We start from the raw sequence: 18,363 nt of genomic DNA, 5'->3' as shown, positions 1-18,363 counted from the left end.
CTAATTTTACTTTGTATCTTTTCTTGTGTTTTAATCTTTATTTTCTCCTGAAGTACAAGAAGGTAAACCAGCAAGCTTTTCAGAATACAATCCTTTGATTGTGGCATACCAGTTAAAGTACTTAGAACTTAAATTCTTTGCTACCTTACTTATCTTTTCTTTCTAGGTAGACGCTTTGGCATGCTAATTAATATAAAGATAAATTTTGCTTTGACAACAGAGAGGAAAGTGTTTAAAATTTCCTATTTACACGGGCGCCTGGGTGTCTCAGTGGGTTAAGCCGCTGCCTTCGGCTCAGGTCATGATCTCAGGGTCCTGGGATCGAGTCCCGCATCGGGCTCTCTGCTCAGCAGGGAGCCTGCTTCCCTCTCTCTCTCTCTGCCTGCCTCTCCATCTACTTGTGATTTCTCTCTGTCAAATAAATAAAATCTTTAAAAAAAAAAAATTTCCTATTTACATTGTTAGAGTAAATATTGTCAGTATTTATGTTGATAATTCTTCTGTAGAGCACTTAAAACAATGTTTAATTTTGTAATTTTCAATAAATACCTCTTAGCCCCTTTCAAGAACAAGCATACTAGTTATTAAGGTTTAAAAATAGGATTAAAAATTGTTTCTTCTTTTAAGCTTGCCTGTTTGTTTTATTTAAACATGCACTGTCACCAATAGTATATTTATCTGAAAGATACTTCTCTCTGCCAGCGTAAGTATTATAATTACTACTCATTGTGAGTTGAATGACCGTCTAAACTTGGTGTTTTTTGCATTACTAATGACCACTGTATAAAAATGATTGGGGCACCTGGGTGGCTCAGTCATTCAGTGTCCACCTTCAGCTCAGGTCATGATCCCAGGGTCCTGGAGTTGGGCCCCCCCACATCAGGCTCCCTGCTCAGTGGGAAGTCTGCTTCTCCCTCCCACTCCCCCGTGTTAACCCCTCTTGCTTGTCTCCTCTCTCTGTCAAATAAATGAATAAAATCTTTAAAAGAATAAAATTAAAATGCCAATGATTATCAGCATTCATAAATGATAATAACATGAGCTAATTACAAGACAACTCCACAACTCCTCTTTTACTTTTGGTTTCATTTGTATATTTTATTAATTGTTTATTAGTAATAAAACTCTCAGAAAAAAAAAAAGTAGAAGAAAAATGATCCCCCACATTATCACATATCTGTTTTACACATTCAAGGGAATTAAAATTCATTTTATATTACAATCTCGGGATTTTTCTCACTGTTCCTAAAGTGTACTGAGATTCTCCCTAGGCTGTCAAAATTACAGTCTGCAAAACTTGAGGTATAGTAAAGTTCATTGACTTGTGTAATTAATATTAAGGGTCAGAGATAACACCAATATTACAGAATTTTTTGTGAAATAATCTGTTTTTTAAAGACTTGCAAGAGGATTATTTCCCAGTCTTTCTCCCTGAACTACTTCTTTAAACGATTCAGAATACTGACATGTACTTAGCTTTTTCCTTTTGTATTGACATGGCAGGGAGGTTGTAACACATTCTAGTTGCAGAGATGTTAAAATATATTTTTTTAAAAGGTTTTATTTATTTATTTGATGGAGAAAGAGAGAGTATGTACACAAAGGGCGGGGGAGGGGGGTGAGCCGCAGAGGGAGGGAGGGAGCCTGATACAGGGCTCAATCCCAGGACCCTGCAATCATGAATGACCTGAGCCAAAGGCAGACAACCAGCTGAGCCATCCAGACACCCTTAAAATGTATTTTTTTAAGTGCCTCTTAGATTTAGTAGAATATGGTAGTAAACTTTAAGAGTCTACAGCTAAAGAATTATAGTATAGTTAAGTTGATCCAAACTGGTTATAGTGACAGGAGTGCCCCAGGCACTGGTTCATGTTCTAGGAAATAAAACAGACAAAACTCCATATTTTTCTGGAGTTTACTTTCTTGTGTATCTGCCTCACAACTTTATCATGTAGATATTATTGTTGCCATTTTCCCTCTATAGAGAAAGTGAAGCTTTGAATGGTTTCATGACTTGCCAGGGTTACACAAAGCTGGGATTTGAAACTTGGGTGCTGTGAACCACTATGCTGTGCTGTCAATTGTCCCTCTTTAGGATTCTGTGAAAGAGAACAGTTATTCTCAGTGTCTCAAACAACAGTTATCACAAATCCCTTTGAAATTCTGATGTAACTCTCCCCTTCAAATTTGTGCCTAAAATTTTAGAAATTCAGACTCTCAAGTGCTCATTCGTGGGCATTAAGAGCACTTGAACAGGAAGGTCCTGCCCACAGCTCACAAATACGTAGATGCTAGCACCTTTTCCCTCCTCTCTGCCAAAAAAGCTAATGACAGACATTACATTACTGAACAGGGTTGTCTTTTCTGCGAAAACTAGATACAACCACAGAGTCCTTTTAAAAACAGAAATAATGGCCATTCCTAGTCAGTCACTGAAATTGAAATACATTATTTCAATCATAGAATCTGTAAACAATTTAAAGCTGGTATAGTAGAAAGCATCTATTTGAAAAGCAGATTTTAGTCCAAATCTTAGCTATCATACTGCTGGGTATTTTTTTTTTTTTTTTTTTTTTAAGGAAAAAAATACCCTTAGCCTTGTTACTTATCAGGATTTAGATAAAAATATTTTAGTTTTTTAGACATGTAAGGAAATACTGATAAAAATTAAGTGACTTTGCTCAGCTGAATTTCCTTACCCCAGTATTGCTTGTTACAAAAATTTCTTACTGGCAAGTTTGCCACCAGTTTTGGATTTGAAAGTTTATTAACAACTTTATCATATTTCTCTACCAAAATTTAAAATTTCAGTTCTAAATTTCCTATGACCATAGGGCTCTCTGTAATAAAAGTTACTGTTTGAATTACTAAAATCAAAACAAACAGACAACCACTACTTTTTTTATTTTAGAGAGGTGGGGAGAAGGATAGAGGGGGAAGCTGGAGAGAGAGAATCCCAAGCAGCCTTCCCACTGAGCACAGAACTCAACACAGGGCTCAGTCTCAGGACCACCTCCCCTGACACAAAATGCCCTGAACTGAAATCAAGTGTCAGATGTTCAACTGACTAAGCCATCCAGGTCCCCCAATAAGTATTATTTATAATATCCACAAGCCAGAAATAATCCACATGTTCATCACCTGATGAATGGGTAAAGAAAATGTCATGTAGCCATACGATGGGTATTTTCTTTGGATATATTTTTTTTTAACATAAGAAATAGAAGGAACAGATTACTGATGGAAGCAATAATGTGGATGAACCTGATTGTAATTCTAGCAACAGGTAATATTTACTATAGATAAATGAAGCAATTGGGGAAACAGGTCTCAGTGATCTCACTAAGAAATGCAATTCCATAAATGTTTACTTTTTATAGTCTATTTTTAAATGGAAATTTTTATGTTAATTCAATCATTTGTGTCATTGTTTTCATTTGGGGATTTTAGTAACTTTATACAGTTGTGTGTCATCACTACAACCAGTGTTAGAACACTTCCATCACCCACTCGTGGCTCTAGGTAGTTAGTCCACGTCTACCTCCAGTGGAGAAAGGGCAGGAATTGCTGGGTGCTCAAGTTTTCCTTGGAGCAGCATTATGGGACAGATTTTGAATCATTGTACTTCTCTTGCTTAGTAAACATGGAACATTGATCCTTACTGTGACTCTTCTCTTTGCATTATATAAAATGTGTCCTCACTCATAGGCTCCCATTTCTTAGAATATAAAGATGTTTTGTTTTTCTTTCTAGCTTTTTCACTTTGTAAGGGTCTTTTAAAAATCTCACCCATTATAGATTTCTAAATTGCTAGTTTTGTTTTTGTTGTTTATTTTTTTAAGATTTTATTTATTATTTATTTGACAGACAGAGATCACAAGTAGGCTGGGGGGGGGGGGTTGGCAGTGGAGAAAGCAGGCTTCCCGCTGAGCAGAGAGCCTGTTGTGGGGCTTGATCCCAGGACCCTGGGACCATGACCTGACCCAAAAGCAGAGGCTTTAACCCACTGAGCCACCCAGGCACCCCTAAATTGCTAGGTTTTTTTAATTTCAAGTTTTCCATTCAGGTCTGAGCCCAATTAACAGAAAGAACAAACATGTCTTCCTTTACCTCAGCTAAATATATTTTACAGTTTCCTGACATCAATTTTTATTTTGTTTCATATCAAGTCATTTTTATTTTGCTTACAATTTTAAATCTTGACCCATCTACCTTTAAGAAAGACTTCTAAAATAGTGTAGTTCCTAAGTAGATTCTTGATCTCTCAAGACTAATTTTTTAAAAATATGCTGAGTTGTTTGAGTCTGGTCTTTCCTATTCTGCTTTTAACCATTTTTCTTTATAAAGAGGAAATTAAGTAATTAGTGATTAAGTTGAAGTTCTGAAACAAATTTGTCAGTCTCCCTGAGATTGAAGAAAATCCTCACTATAAATTCAACTAAATCTAGACTCATGTCTAAACTCTGTTTCTATATTTCTGCCTTTTAAAGAGGCTAATAAAATTGTTCCTTTGCTGAGAAACCTTCAAGAAAAGTAGTTCATTTCAGAGGTAAAGGGAAAGAACAAAAGGAATAGGATTGTGTGGGTAGTTTAGAGACAGAATAAATCAAGGAGAGTAGGCTTCCAGAGGTTTGAGCAGGGGGAAGTAAAGAAAGACTATCTTAGTCATTTTATTTTGAGGCCCTGGAATATCAATTAAAGAAGTTGACTGTTGATTGTTATTTTGTCTCATAATTTTTTCTGTAGTTGCAGTTCCTCTTAAGCTACTAATTTTGGCATTTCAGAAGTTGGTCATAAGTCTGGTTAAGTCACACTTGTCAATATCACAGTATTTGTCATTTGCCGATATAAGTACAAAAGTCAAGGTTATGGGACGCCTGGGTGGCTCAGTTGGTTGGATGACTGCCTTCGGCTCAGGTCATGATCCTGGAATCCCGGGATCGAGTCCCGCATCAGGCGCCCAGCTCCATGGGGAGTCTGCTTCTCCCTCTGACTTTCTCCTCGCTCATGCTCTTTCTCACTGTCTCTCTCTCAAATAAATAAATTTAAAAAAAAAAAAAAGTAAAGGTTATATTGGGAGCTTATAAAAAAAAAAAAAAAATGAAGTTCTTCCTAGAAGAGGTTGTGGCTTTGACAAATAAAGCAGCCACTAGAGTCAAGAAAAAGGGTGTCAAGTTAATTAACTGGGAAGAGGCACGTTGGGAACTTTCTGGGTGGTAGAAGGGTTTTAAATCTTAATGAAGTGTGGGACACCTGGCTGGTGTAAGCTTCAGTGTGTGCAACTCTTGATCTCAGGAGTTGTAACTTTGAGCCCTGTGTTTTGTATAGAGATTACTAAAAAATAAAATCTTTTAAAAAGAATCTTAATGAGGGCTCTGTTTATGGTTGTTACTTGTTACTATGACTACAGAACTGTCATTTCTTGATTAAGAAGATTTAGAATCTGTTCTGGTGGCTGCTTTTGTCCCATGGCCATTGACCAATTCTTTCTTTCTAGGATGGTAAGAGCTTTGTTATTATTTCCCTAGCCAGGAAACGTTTAGGATCTTCTTTCTCTATCTTTCATGTACTGAAATTTGATGGTAATAAGCCTTGGTATGGGTTTTTTCTTTTTGGTTTTGTTTTGATTTCCACTATTTCATCTTACTGAAAGCCATAGTTTTTCAGTCTGGGACTCATACTCTTCAGTTCTGTCTCTGATTTCTAACCATTTTCAGACTTTTTGTACCTCCCCCACTTCAGGAATAGATATTTGGTCCTTTTTCTCGGCTAACTCATTTACCATTCATGTATCCCAGGGTTTGGCAAATTTTCTCTGTAAATGCCAGATAGTAAATATTTTAGGCTTTGTGGACCAGATGGCCTATATTATAACTACTAAATTCTGCCATTACAGCAAGATAGCAATCACAGATTCTACACAAATAAATGGACATGGCTGTATTTCAACAGAACTTTATGTGCAGAAAAAGGTGATTGACTGGATTAGTTTGCAGACCTTTGTTTTAGCCTGTTTATCTTTACTGGAATATTGCTTAGGAAAGACAGGAATTTTTTGTTCATTGACTGTATATATCCCCACACTTAGTAGGCACTCAGCTACTTGTGACTCAAGGTTACAGATAGTTCAGGAAAGGGAGTTAAACATGCCTGTTACTGCCATCTTGTAACCAGTAATATACCCCTTCGTGCTGTTTTTCAGCCCCCTCCCTTTTTTTTTTTTTTTTTTTTAAATAGAGCAAATATTTTATTCTGTTTGAATTTAGGTTAGGGCTAAAGTCACGTCAGTAATTCTGTGGTTTCTTTTTACCTCTGATGTGATATAAAGAGCCCTACCAGTAGCATCCTTTTAGTAAGTCTGTTTATCAAATGCGTATATTAGTATGGTAATCATTTTTTTAACTATTTGGTTGAATATCTAATTTATATAAGAAGCACATGAATACAAAGATATATTACCTAAGAATTCTCTCTCTCTCTCTCTGTTTTTTCCTTATAAGGTACTAGCTTTTGACAAGTTTGCACCATGCGTGAGTATAAGCTAGTCGTTCTTGGCTCAGGAGGCGTTGGAAAATCTGCTCTGGTAAGTCATTATCACCGTACCTAAGCTATTCATTGCAACACATGTTCTTTTTCTGTTGAGTTTTAGGTTTTGACTATTTGTCTTCATTTATTTGTTAAAGTGAAATCTCAGTGATTTTAGAGGCAGTGTATTTTTCTTGTAATTTTAGTCCACTTCTAGTTGGACCTGTGTAGATCATATTGTTTCTGGTCTGTTGGTTCCAGACCAGCATGGGATATGCCAGAATACAATTTGGGCTAAGCATAGAGAGTGGGAGCATATAAATATGTGTCCATCTGTATTTCTGAGCCAGGTAGGAATGCATTTTGGTCTTTCTTATTGTGACTTGGCTTATAATATGTATTTTCTGAAAATATTAAATAAAGCTTTTAAAAAACCTTTTTCCAATACAACCCGTGACTGTCCAGTTTTCACATTATTTTAGCGGCCATGCTTTCTGTATCAAGAATAGTGTAGTGGGGGGAAAAAATAGTGTAGCAATTGGGAACCAGCTGGCTCAGTGGAAAGAGCATGTATGTCTTGATCGTTGTGAGTTCAATCCTCATGTTGGGTGTAGACATTACTTAAAAATATTTTAAAAGTAATAATTTAGTGAGAAAAAAGACAGTTTGACAGTAGTGGCTGGGAAAGGAGAGAAACTTAAGGAAAATGACTTGATGAGTAGTTCAGTTTAATAAAGCCCCAGTGTAAAACAGATTGACCATCTCACTCAGCCACTTAGAATGGCCACCTAGCACAGAACTTGAAGTTTGAATCAAACTGAGAAATGTGTGCAGTGGGGCATGAGCTGCTTTTTCATTTGTAAATATATCCAAAATGATGAGGAGGTGTCTTGAAGGTATGTACTTTTGTACATGAAACAAATAGCCCATTTCTAATTAAAATTCAAATTTAAGCTGTTAAGACTGAAATAGAAGACATTTAAAATTTTGCTTAAATATGGGACCTGTGGATGGCTCAGTAGGTGAAGGTTAAACTTTGGACTGTTGATTTCAGCTCTGGGTCTTCAGATCACTCCACACCGGGCATATGATGCCTGCTTTAGATTCTCTCTCTCCTTCCCCTAAAGCCCCTCCCCACTTTTTTCCTCTCTAAAAAGAAAATAAATAAATTTTAAATATATGAGCTCTAAAGTTAGAATTACCTAAAAGGGAGGATAGTGATTATTAATGTTTTTAAAAAGCTTTCTAAGGTAATTTACTCACCAAATGCATACATTAAATGTAGTAGTGGTTATATTTTCATCAGTGATGTAACTGGCTATGTGAAATCAATAGTGCAAAGCGTACAGATTTGAATTTCTTGTTTAAGTGTAAATGGTATTCTTTTTTTTTTTCCAGACTGTACAGTTTGTTCAAGGAATTTTTGTTGAAAAATACGATCCTACGATAGAAGATTCTTATAGAAAGGTATATGTTACTTACTCTAGAAGACTTTTGCTTTTGACTTTACTATAAATATAAGTTCTTAGTTTTAGCTTTGTAATTGCTGAATGTTGTTTACAAAGTCGGAGGAAGAAGCAAGAGTTTATTTAAAAATTAGTAGGAAAAAACACTCGATTTCCGTACCAGTTAATGAAAATAGTAAAAACACTTGCTCGTATGTGTTCTTTCTCTCTCTTTCCCTGCCCTCCTCAGAGAATTTTAAGTTTATCCTGACCCTAAAATTGTAATTTGACACACAAACTTCAGAATTAGGCTATCCATTTCAAGTGATAGTTGTGTCCCTCCACCCCAAACACCACCAAAAACTGAACACTGTCAGGCTCCCTTCTTATTAAAGTATCACTACTAATAATAGAATTGTTTCTATGTCCACAGATACAACATGTGACAATAAAACTTAATATGCAGACATTTTTAATTTAGGGGGAGAGTTTTCTCCCCACCTTATGTAACAGTTTGACCCCCCCCCCCAGCTGCTATGTAGATACTGTTTGTATTCTTCCCTTTGTGTCTGCAGTCTACCAGAGAAACTGGAAAGCCTTGAGGCAGTATTACTCTTTTCTTTCCAAATCTAATTCTAAATAACTTATTTTCCAAGGAAATGTTAGGTGTAAAGGGGTCACTAGGATACATAACTTATTTGCTGGGTGTCTTTTGCTTCTTTGAACATTGTTCCAATACGGTGAAGGGGATTGTAGTTATCTAGAGAAATGAAGGTATATCTAAATAAAGCGTGGCAGTGTTGAGATAGACAGAATGACTTCTGATCTTACTGAAACTAGTACTGGTTTTAAAAAATTTTGAGCTATTTTGAAATCTTTTCCTCCCCAGAATTAAGTTCTGAGTGATTCACACAGAGCTTGGATCTTAGAGGTATCCTTATGTTGAGAACACATGGTTTTTGCACCTAATACAATTTGGGGGTCAGTGGACCTTGATTATATAGCTGTTTTTTCTCCTGTTCTATTCAGGTATTGCATAAAACTAGTTGTAAAGTTACAGTAATCTCGCTATTTAAATATCATACTAGTTTTTGTATATAGTAAGGTACTCTTTTACACATTAAAGAATGAAGGTATATTTTAATTTTTCCTCCAGCAAGTTGAAGTAGATGCACAACAGTGTATGCTTGAAATCTTGGATACTGCAGGAACGGTATGTAAAACAAGTATGAAAGTATGTGCACAACTTCTGTGGTATTGACCTTGTAAATGCTAGTACTCTATAGACAAATGCTCATTAAACTTACTTAAAAGCCTACAACTTGCATTAAATCTTATAGCTATTTTTCTTATTCTCTTAAGTTCTGTGTGTGTGCGCTTTGTAATTGCAGTGGGCCATTTACTGAAGAAATAAATAGAAATTTGTTTGAATGAGAGGTGCCTAGGTGGCTCAGTTGATTAAGCAGCTGCCTTCAGCCCATGTCATGGTCCCAGGGTCCTGGGATCGAGCCCCCTCTTCAGGCTTCCTGCTCTCTTTGCTTCTGCTGTTCCCTTTGCCACTGCCTGCTGTTCTCCCTACTTGTGCTCTCTCTGTCTGTCTCAAATAAATAAAATTTTCAAAGAAAAAGGGAGGGGGGGAAGAAAGAAAGAAATTGAATTAAAATTTTCAGTCTCATAGTACTTTAAAAACAAGTCAAAATATATTACGTATTTTAGTTAATGTGGAAAATACTTCAGTAAACATTTATTTCTCAGTGGCTTTGTGAAGTAACTTGAATAGTATCTTTTCTTCAGAGTATTTATAAACCAACTAGATTTGTTGGTATCTGAAGGTGAAGGGAAGATTTATTCTGGATATATGGTATTCATTCATGTTTGAGTACCTGATACCTGCCATGGACAATATTCTTACTTATAAAGGTTCACAGTCTAGTGAAGGAGGAAAAGTGTGAGGAAATGGCAAGATATAGGTAAGCGTGCTGGTGAGCCTTGTAGAGCTAGAGTATTGTGAACTAGCTGTGAGTAACTTGGGAATTCAGTTTTGGTACCTTACATATTATATATTAAAAAGCTGTCTTAAGTAGCTTTTGGGGAAAGGATGTTTCTTTCCCAGTTAAGTATATTTATTGCGGATAAATCTGCTTTGGTTGTATTATTGTTAAATAAAAACTTATTTCATGAAATAGTTTTTCAAATCACATCTTGCCACAGACTATAATTTTAAGAAATGTTACATAACACTACTGTATTCTTCATTGAGCGCTAATTATAAACTTTAAAAATTGTCAAATTAACTGTCAGAACTTTATTGTTTTTTAATGATGCTTTCTTTCTACTATAGGAACAATTTACTGCAATGAGAGATTTATACATGAAAAATGGACAAGGCTTTGCTTTAGTTTATTCCATCACAGCACAGTCCACATTTAATGATTTACAAGATCTGAGAGAGCAGATTCTTCGAGTTAAAGACACTGATGATGTAAGCTGAGTTCCTAATAAATATATTTTATTTCAGACTCTCAGTGTAGTGATATCCAATTTAAGAGTTTCAGTTTAAATGGAATTTAAAGTTCATGTGTTTTGGGGAGGGGGATTTCAAACAATTTTTTTCCTAGAAGGCAAAAATATATCTTTACCATTCATGCATATTTTCAAATATATATAATGTGGAAAGTGAGAAATAACTTTCCTCTCTCCTTAGCCTGTGTAAAATAAACGTTATACCCTTCCTATTTTTAAATAATGTGTTTGGTGGGGCAGAAGGAAAGATGTGGGTGGCAGATGTTACTAATAGATGTCTGGGTATATTTCTGGTAGACCTAAGAGCCTTTCTAACAAGAATCAAAACTACATATGAACACATCTCAAGCAACTGACAGAAAACTAACATAATAATACTTTTAAAAGGAAGCCAACCAGTACATTAAATTCTAACATTAATTTGCATGTCCCTTACGTGTACCATAATGGAGTTTAATCCCTGTATTAAACTTCAGAAGGATTACTTTAATTCCTTATCATACTATAGATAGCAGTGGTTCTCAAAATTGATCTTGCATCGAAATCACTTGTAAATCTAGTTAAAACAGATAGCCAAGCCTCACTCCCAGAGTTTCTGATTGAGTGGGTCAAGAATACTGCTCAAGATTTTACATTTCTAACAGATTTCCAGATGGTGTTGATGCTGCTGAGGTCCAAGAACCACATTTTTAAAAAATCACTGTATTACATATATAATTTAATTATAAGCAAATATTGTGAGGGTTCAGAGGCATCTGTGGGAAATGTTGCCATTTCTTAGACTTCTGAAACAGTAGAACTTTGGGGTATGCTCACATATTTATAGCTCAGTTACCATTTCTCAATTAGTAAATATTTTCTATTGTCTCTGATACTAGTTTTCTTCTTCTATCAGTTACATTAAATAAGTATGAATATAAAATTCTGTGTCTATTCCTAAAAACCAAAATTCTTGATATTCCTAATTTGGATCTTTTTTCCAAAAATTCTCTAGAAAGCCAGCCTCCAAATGATTAATGGGAATTTTTCAGAATAAGTATTATTTCTCTCTATCGTGTCTTTGTAAAATAGACATCAAATGATTAAGGTGGTCTAAATATTTAATAATTTAGGATGATTTTACTTTCTGGCTTTTTAATATATATTATATGAGAAACTAAAAATTCTACTTCAGGGCTTTCCAAATTTCTCCTTTTTGTGTCATGAAATGGAGAATGATTATTTGATAAATGCATGTCAGTAAACCAGAAAACTTGAAGTTACTTCACATCCCTTAGAAAGACTTTTAAAATTTTGAAATGGGGCGCCTGGGTGGCTCAGTGGGTTAAGCCGCTGCCTTCGGCTCAGGTCATGATCTCAGAGTCCTGAGATCGAGTCCCACATCGGGCTCTCTGCTCAGCAGAGAGCCTGCTTCCCTCTCTCTCTCTCTCTGGCTGCCTCTCCGTCTACTTGTGATTTCTCTCTGTCAAATTAATAAATAAAATCTTAAAAAAAAAAATAAAATAAAATAAAATAAAATAAAATTTTGAAATGTATTGGCTTTTTATAGTAATACTCTCTTATAATTTATTTTTTAAAAGGTTTTGTGTTTTGCTAACTATATTTAGTTATAAATCCATTGGGACGTAATTTTAAGGGTTTTTTTTCCTTTCTTAAAAGTAGATCATAGCTAGTTTTCTAAAAATTCCACGTGAAGGATTCTTAACAGGCTTTCATATTAAACTGTAAATTTTTTTAGTTACTCAATATTTTTCTCTGGCATATAAAGTAATCCTTAGGGTTGACTCTTAGAATTCTTTGGTTTTGCCATAAGAGATTCTTAATCTCAGGAAACAAACTGAGGGTTGCTGGAGTGGAGGGGGGTGGGACGGATGGGGTGGCTGGGTGATGGATATTAGGGAGGGTATGTGTTGTGGATGACACTATGTATTGTGTAAGACTGATGAATCACAGACCTGTACCCTTGAAACAGATAATACATTATATGTTAATTTTTTAAAAAATTCTTCTGTTTTGAATTTATATAACATACTTACTTTTTTTTTACCCTCACAATTTTTTTGTATTTTTAGGTTCCAATGATCCTGGTTGGTAATAAGTGTGACTTGGAAGATGAAAGAGTTGTAGGAAAGGAACAAGGTCAGAACCTAGCAAGACAGTGGAACAACTGTGCGTTCTTAGAATCTTCTGCAAAATCAAAAATAAATGTTAATGAGGTATGGTAAAATACACTTTAAAAAACTCGATTTGGAATTCAACATTTAAAATTAATGAAAAAATAATGTGTGTGTATTAACACAACCTTAGGTTAATGTTTGCTCTGGGTGCTTTGTTGATCTTATAGACAAAAATCTTATGTTAATATATGTATGTTAATAAGCAACAGTGCTAGAATTTGCTCAGAGGAAAAAGAAGACTGGGTCACCTGGGTGGCTCAGTCAGTTAAGCATCTGTTCTGCTCAGGTCATTATCCCAGGGTGCTGGGGTCAAGTCCCGCATCAGGCTCCCTGCTCAACAGGGAGTCAGTTTTCCCTCTACCCCTCTTACCTGTTCATGATCTGTCTCTCAAATAAGTAAATAAAGTCTTTAAAAAAAGAAAAGGGAAGACTGGACAGAAAAGGTTAGGGGAGGGAAAGACAGGATTAAGTATTCAGGTGTATATATGTAGCAATGAAGGATGTTTTGTAAAAGATGGAGACAAATTTAAGAAGGCCTGCATGGTTCTTGCCTTGAAGGGGCTTAAGTCATGTGGTAGGTAAAGATAACATAGGGAAGATTTGAAGAGTAAAGGATTGTTTTCTTTGAATGATATTAAATGTTCTAATGAATGACAGTAAGATCTCTGCTGCTCCTTAACTCAGTTCTTATTTTAAGGAGAGAAATTTTAGCACTCCCAAAAAATAAAAGTATTTGATAGTTATATAACTACCTAGTTTTACTTAGTCCTTAGCTGAACAGAATATTTGTTGGAGTTCATATATATACGTGGAGTTCAGGTTTTCAGTTTATTTTTTCCATTTTTTTGTTTTTTGGGGGGTTTTTCCTAATTAAAAAAACAACCAAAAAAACAACCCAACTCTGTTTGCAGATCTTTTATGACCTAGTGCGGCAAATTAACAGAAAAACTCCAGTGCCTGGGAAGGCCCGCAAAAAGTCAACATGTCAGCTGCTTTAATATATTAGATGCATTGTAGCTCTGAGCCAGGTATGTTAATTTATCTTTTCCTCTATTTTTATATTCTTTTCCTCTAACTTTTAACCTCAGCTTCATTAAGGACACTCTTTCAAGAAAACAAGTATAAAATGTTTTGTTGTTCTTAAAAAAACAAACAAAAAAACCGAGATTACTTCTCTTTAAGGTATCCATGAGTTAGAATGATATCCTAGTAATTAAAATAACTATTTCCTTTATATATCATCATCAAAAGTAGGGTATTCCACATAAGTGAATATTCTAGGTAAGTTCATCCAATATATACTTATGCCCCATTGGAACACTGGTTTGCGCTGACAGTACAGTGATGAACAAAACCAACCTTCTTTCCTTGCCTTAAGCTATTCAGGTCTAGTGGAAGAGTTAGACAATTGAAAAATACGATAAATGAGGGATAGAATAAGTCCAGCACAGTACTGGTAATAAGAACCCCTGACATAGTTATCATATGCTAGCTAGCACTCTTAACTATTATGCACATATTCATTGAATTCTTACAACAATCCTATGATGCAAGAACTATTATTATTCCCATATTACATATGAGAGAACTAGAGCATAAAAAGATTACTACTTGTTCAAGCCCTGCAGTTAGTAAATATAGGAGCCAAAATTTGAATCCTATGATCTGAGTGCATGGCTCAGAATTTGAGTGATGAACTGGCTCCCAAGCCTATGCTTAGTCGTTATGCTCTTATGGGTACTACAGGAGCATGAATAACTGGAACCGAAAATTAGTCAGATGTAAACTGCGGACTCAGGGAAAATATGTCAAAGTAAAAGACATCTAAGCTGATATCCGAAGAGTTGTCAGGCAGAGAAAACCACAGAAACAGCTCAGAGATGAGACAGCAAAGGAAAACTGAACATACAACATTTTTATATGGTTTTTGAAAACAGTCATATTAAATGATTTAATACTTGTAAATCAGATCACTGCCTGGTACTTGGTAAACTTACCTTCAGCTATTAGCTGCTGCTCTTTGCCAACAAGAATGGCTTATTGCTCCTTTACCATTAAAACTATATTTTACTCTGCCCTTATTCTGGGAGCTTGTAATATTTGTGGCTCTCCTCAAGGACCTCTTGAAGATTAAATGTAAATGACCCTCTATGGTAGCACACTTTAATCTTCGAGAGTTTGTCCCTACTCTTTATTTAAGGCTTTCTGTTTAGAGATACATGCTCTCATTCCTGATAATCCTCTCAATCCTCACCACATGTCCATTCCTAGGAGCACACATGTGTGTAAACTCATATACTCCAATCTGTCCTATCTAATTTGCCACAGTTGGTTTGCTAGGATTTAGAAAATTTACCAAACTCATTCAGACTGAGGACTTAAAGCTCAAGGCATTTATGAAAATTGCCTCAACAGCCATATCAATATTAACATTGTTTCTGGAACTTGCAACAAGTCTAAATCCCAGAAAAACAGTAAAAAGAAAACTTTCTTTAGCCCAGGAGTGTATGCAGAAAATCATCCAAAGTAAATAAATACTTGGAAGACAATGAGTTCTAATTTTACCTTTTTTTATATCGCTCACAATTTTTTGAAGTTTAATTACATAGGATTTTCGTACAATACCAGCTTTTTCTAACATCCATCAAGTTGATAGAATTTATTTAAATATGAAATCAGAACGTTTATAACTGTCGACTATAAAGAGCCATCATGAAATAAATTATTTTTTGTCTACGTCTCTGAACCAGCTTTGTAGCTACTCTTTCTGGAAGAGTAAAGAAAGGTTTTGATTTTCAGATACTAGAAACCCTGATTAGATGTACATTCTATACTTACGATGTAATTCTAGGATTGGAAACACTCATTTTGTTAATATGGCTATCTTTTTTAATCCTAATTCTAATAAAGTTGACCTGACCTAAAATATTAATGTGTTTTTTTGGTTTTTGTCTTTCTGCTTTGAATCTTTGGAAGATAATACACAGAAATTTGCACTAAGGTACCTTCCCTTTCTGGGTCTAAAAGTTAATTTGACTGACTTTAAAGAGGGCAGCAGAGTAGATGAAGTCATTCTGAAAAGATGAAAATGTCTACCTATGCTTCCCTTGCTATGAGTTGTGTGGTGCATTGTCATACATTGTCATGAATGTAATGACAAGAGCCTGTATTATATTCATTTCTAACACATAAAACACTGTTGCTTTAATGTATACCTATGGATCTGTAGTCTGCTGTTTTCAACGCCATGTTTTCAATTTAATTTTCTCCTTTCAACAGGTCTGAAGAACTGTTGCCCAATTCAACAGTGCCAGCATTCCAACTTTGTTAAACCTACCAACATCTTAAATGGACTTTCTGTGGTGGTACCCTTTAAGAGGCGGATGAAAGCTACTACATCAGTTTGCACATTCTGATCACTTTCCAGTATCACAAGAGAGATTTTTACTTATATAATAGTCCTAGAGTATGCAGCTGGTAAAACCAGAGGCTACAATCCAGTATTACTGCTAAGAGACATTTTTCATCCACCAATGTTGTACATGTATGAAAATGGTGTACTGTATACTTTAACATACCCCGTACTTTGTATTGGAGAGTACAATAATGTAAATCCTAAAAGCACCACTATTTTAGCATAATAAAAGAAAGTCCAAAGAGCTCCTATATAGACTACTCCAGATAACTTCGCTTCTTTGATACTTGTAGCTTATTGTAATTTTTTTTAAGAAATTCAAGGTCATTATCATTGTATTGTACAAATAAGCGCTTTGATTAACACAGCTATATAGTTTTTTTAATTTTTAAAAAAACCTGTGGAGACAGTGATCTTGTCTTTAAAATATGATAGTCCTTTCAGTATAATGTCTTAGATTAAAGACATTGCCTTTAATATCTGTTGGGAAGGAAATGTCCAGACTTTTCAAATCTTTTATTATATGTTTCCTTTTTTGTTTACATAGGGAACCATGTTTATAGTTGTGTGTACAGTGGGGGTCTACAACAAGAAGTGTATATTTTCAAACAATTTTTTAATGATTTAACAATTTTTGTAAATCATTTTCAGGCTTCTGCAGCTGTAGATTCTCACTGTGAATCCCTTGCTTGCTCATGCATAAGTGTATTTGCAATACCAAATATACAGGTTTAGTATTTTTGCCTGTTAGTGATTGTTTCACATGTGTAACGTTTTGGTTGAGATGTTAAATGGTGGACGAGTACTGTGGATGTGAATGTGGGAAGTAATTTTAATCATGTGTAATTGGTCACAAGGCCTAAGTTGCAGTAACTATTGCTGTTTTATTTAACAATGCCTTGTTGCTTTGTATGCATTAACCGTTTGGGTGTAAAGATTGTGTGTCTATCCAACAGGGAGCCACAGTATTTAAATTGACCAACCTAATGTTACAACTACTTTGAGGTGGCCAAATGTAAACTAAAAGCCTTAATTAAAGTGGTGCAATTTTGTATAACTTAGCATCAGTAGTTCAATAAATTTGGATTGCCATGCAAGGGCTTGCATTATAATTACTTGCCACTTGAATGTTTTGTGTAATGTTTAACAGTGCTAGCAAATAAATTTGGGTTTAACTTCTTTTTAAATGTAACAGGTGCATTTTACATAGTGTGGTTTCATAATTTAACATTTGGGCAAGCCAGGTTGATTCATTGATTACAGAAATAATGAGTGAAAGATATCAGATTTTTTCCCCCAGTAGTGTTTGAATATCCACGTAACCATCTTTTGAATTTTGGAGGGGGGGAAGAATTTTGTAAATCAAGCAGTATTACTGACGAATACATGCTTTTTGGGTAATGTTCAGTAGCTCTTTGAGGTGTAGGAGAAAGAATTGAAAATACTTTGATAGATGTTATGCTTACGGATTTTTAAAAATATATAAGATGAAGTTATACTTAGAATGTTATGGTTATAAAGATCTTTGAAGTGGACTCAAGAACTAATTTCTTTATAGATGATCTGTCTTTTCCTTGGGTGTGCTATAATTCAATTCTTTTTGAAGTTTTTAAACAAATCTTAATCTTTCTCAAAGTATTTGCCAGTCACTAAAGCATATCCACAATCAGCTAGTGATATCATCTAATTTAGGGGTGTCTGTTAATCTCTTAAAGATACATCCTATTTGAATGGAACATTTAAAGGCTTTCATTTTAGGAAGAAAAAGGTATTATTCCTTACAAATTTAACTCAAGGAGTTCCATGTATCTAAAGAAAAAAAATATTCTCTCAGAAGACCCACTTAGTTAAGAGACTTGTCTTGGCAGAACTGGTTTTATTTATAGCCATTAAGAGAAAACCCCCCCAAATGTGGCATTATAGAGCACAAAATCACTTCAGTTTACTATATCCGGTTATACCCATTTGACCTTTGTAGGTACCATCATTAATTCAGTTATTTTTAATAAATGTTTGTTGCCTACCAGCTATGCACCAGGCTGAAGTCTAGGCTTTTTTTTTTTTTTTTTTTTTAATTTTTTTTATTTTAGGGTGAGGGAGAGGGAGAGAGAATCTTCGAGCAGACCCTGCTTTGAGCAGGGAGCCTGACGCTAGGCTTGTTCCCACAACCCTGAGATCATGACCTGACCTGAAATCAAGAGTTGGACGCTTAACCAACTGAGCCACCCAGGCACCCCTGAGTTCTAGGTTCTCGAAAACAAATATTCAGATAAGTATA

At 35.1% G+C, this 18,363-nt stretch overlaps 1 protein-coding gene across 3 annotated transcripts in view; it reads left to right on the top strand.

The window, feature by feature from the left end:
• Nucleotides 1–17,277, top strand: part of RAP1B (RAP1B, member of RAS oncogene family) — a 44,668-nt gene extending 27,391 nt beyond the window's left edge. Inside the window, exons 2-9 of one of the 3 annotated variants that reach the window (XM_032347107.1) lie at nt 5,897–5,972; nt 6,501–6,583; nt 7,924–7,992; nt 9,127–9,183; nt 10,312–10,452; nt 12,566–12,709; nt 13,582–13,698; nt 15,950–17,277. In XM_032347107.1, the coding sequence (XP_032202998.1) occupies nt 6,527–6,583; nt 7,924–7,992; nt 9,127–9,183; nt 10,312–10,452; nt 12,566–12,709; nt 13,582–13,668 (555 nt within the window). In that variant the 5' untranslated portion in view covers nt 5,897–5,972; nt 6,501–6,526 and the 3' untranslated portion in view covers nt 13,669–13,698; nt 15,950–17,277. Of the gene's footprint in view, nt 1–5,896; nt 5,973–6,500; nt 6,584–7,923; nt 7,993–9,126; nt 9,184–10,311; nt 10,453–12,565; nt 12,710–13,581; nt 13,704–15,949 lie in introns of those variants that run through there. The other 2 variants (XM_032347106.1, XM_032347108.1) reach the window with 2 other exon arrangements.
• Nucleotides 17,278–18,363: the final 1,086 nt, after the last annotated feature.

The sequence above is a fragment of the Mustela erminea genome, chromosome 6 (genome assembly GCF_009829155.1).
Source record: "Mustela erminea isolate mMusErm1 chromosome 6, mMusErm1.Pri, whole genome shotgun sequence".
In the NCBI taxonomy this organism is placed as follows: Eukaryota; Metazoa; Chordata; class Mammalia; order Carnivora; family Mustelidae; genus Mustela; species Mustela erminea.
Note: the sequence above shows the minus strand (reverse complement) of the source record. Positions and strands in the feature narration are given on the sequence as shown.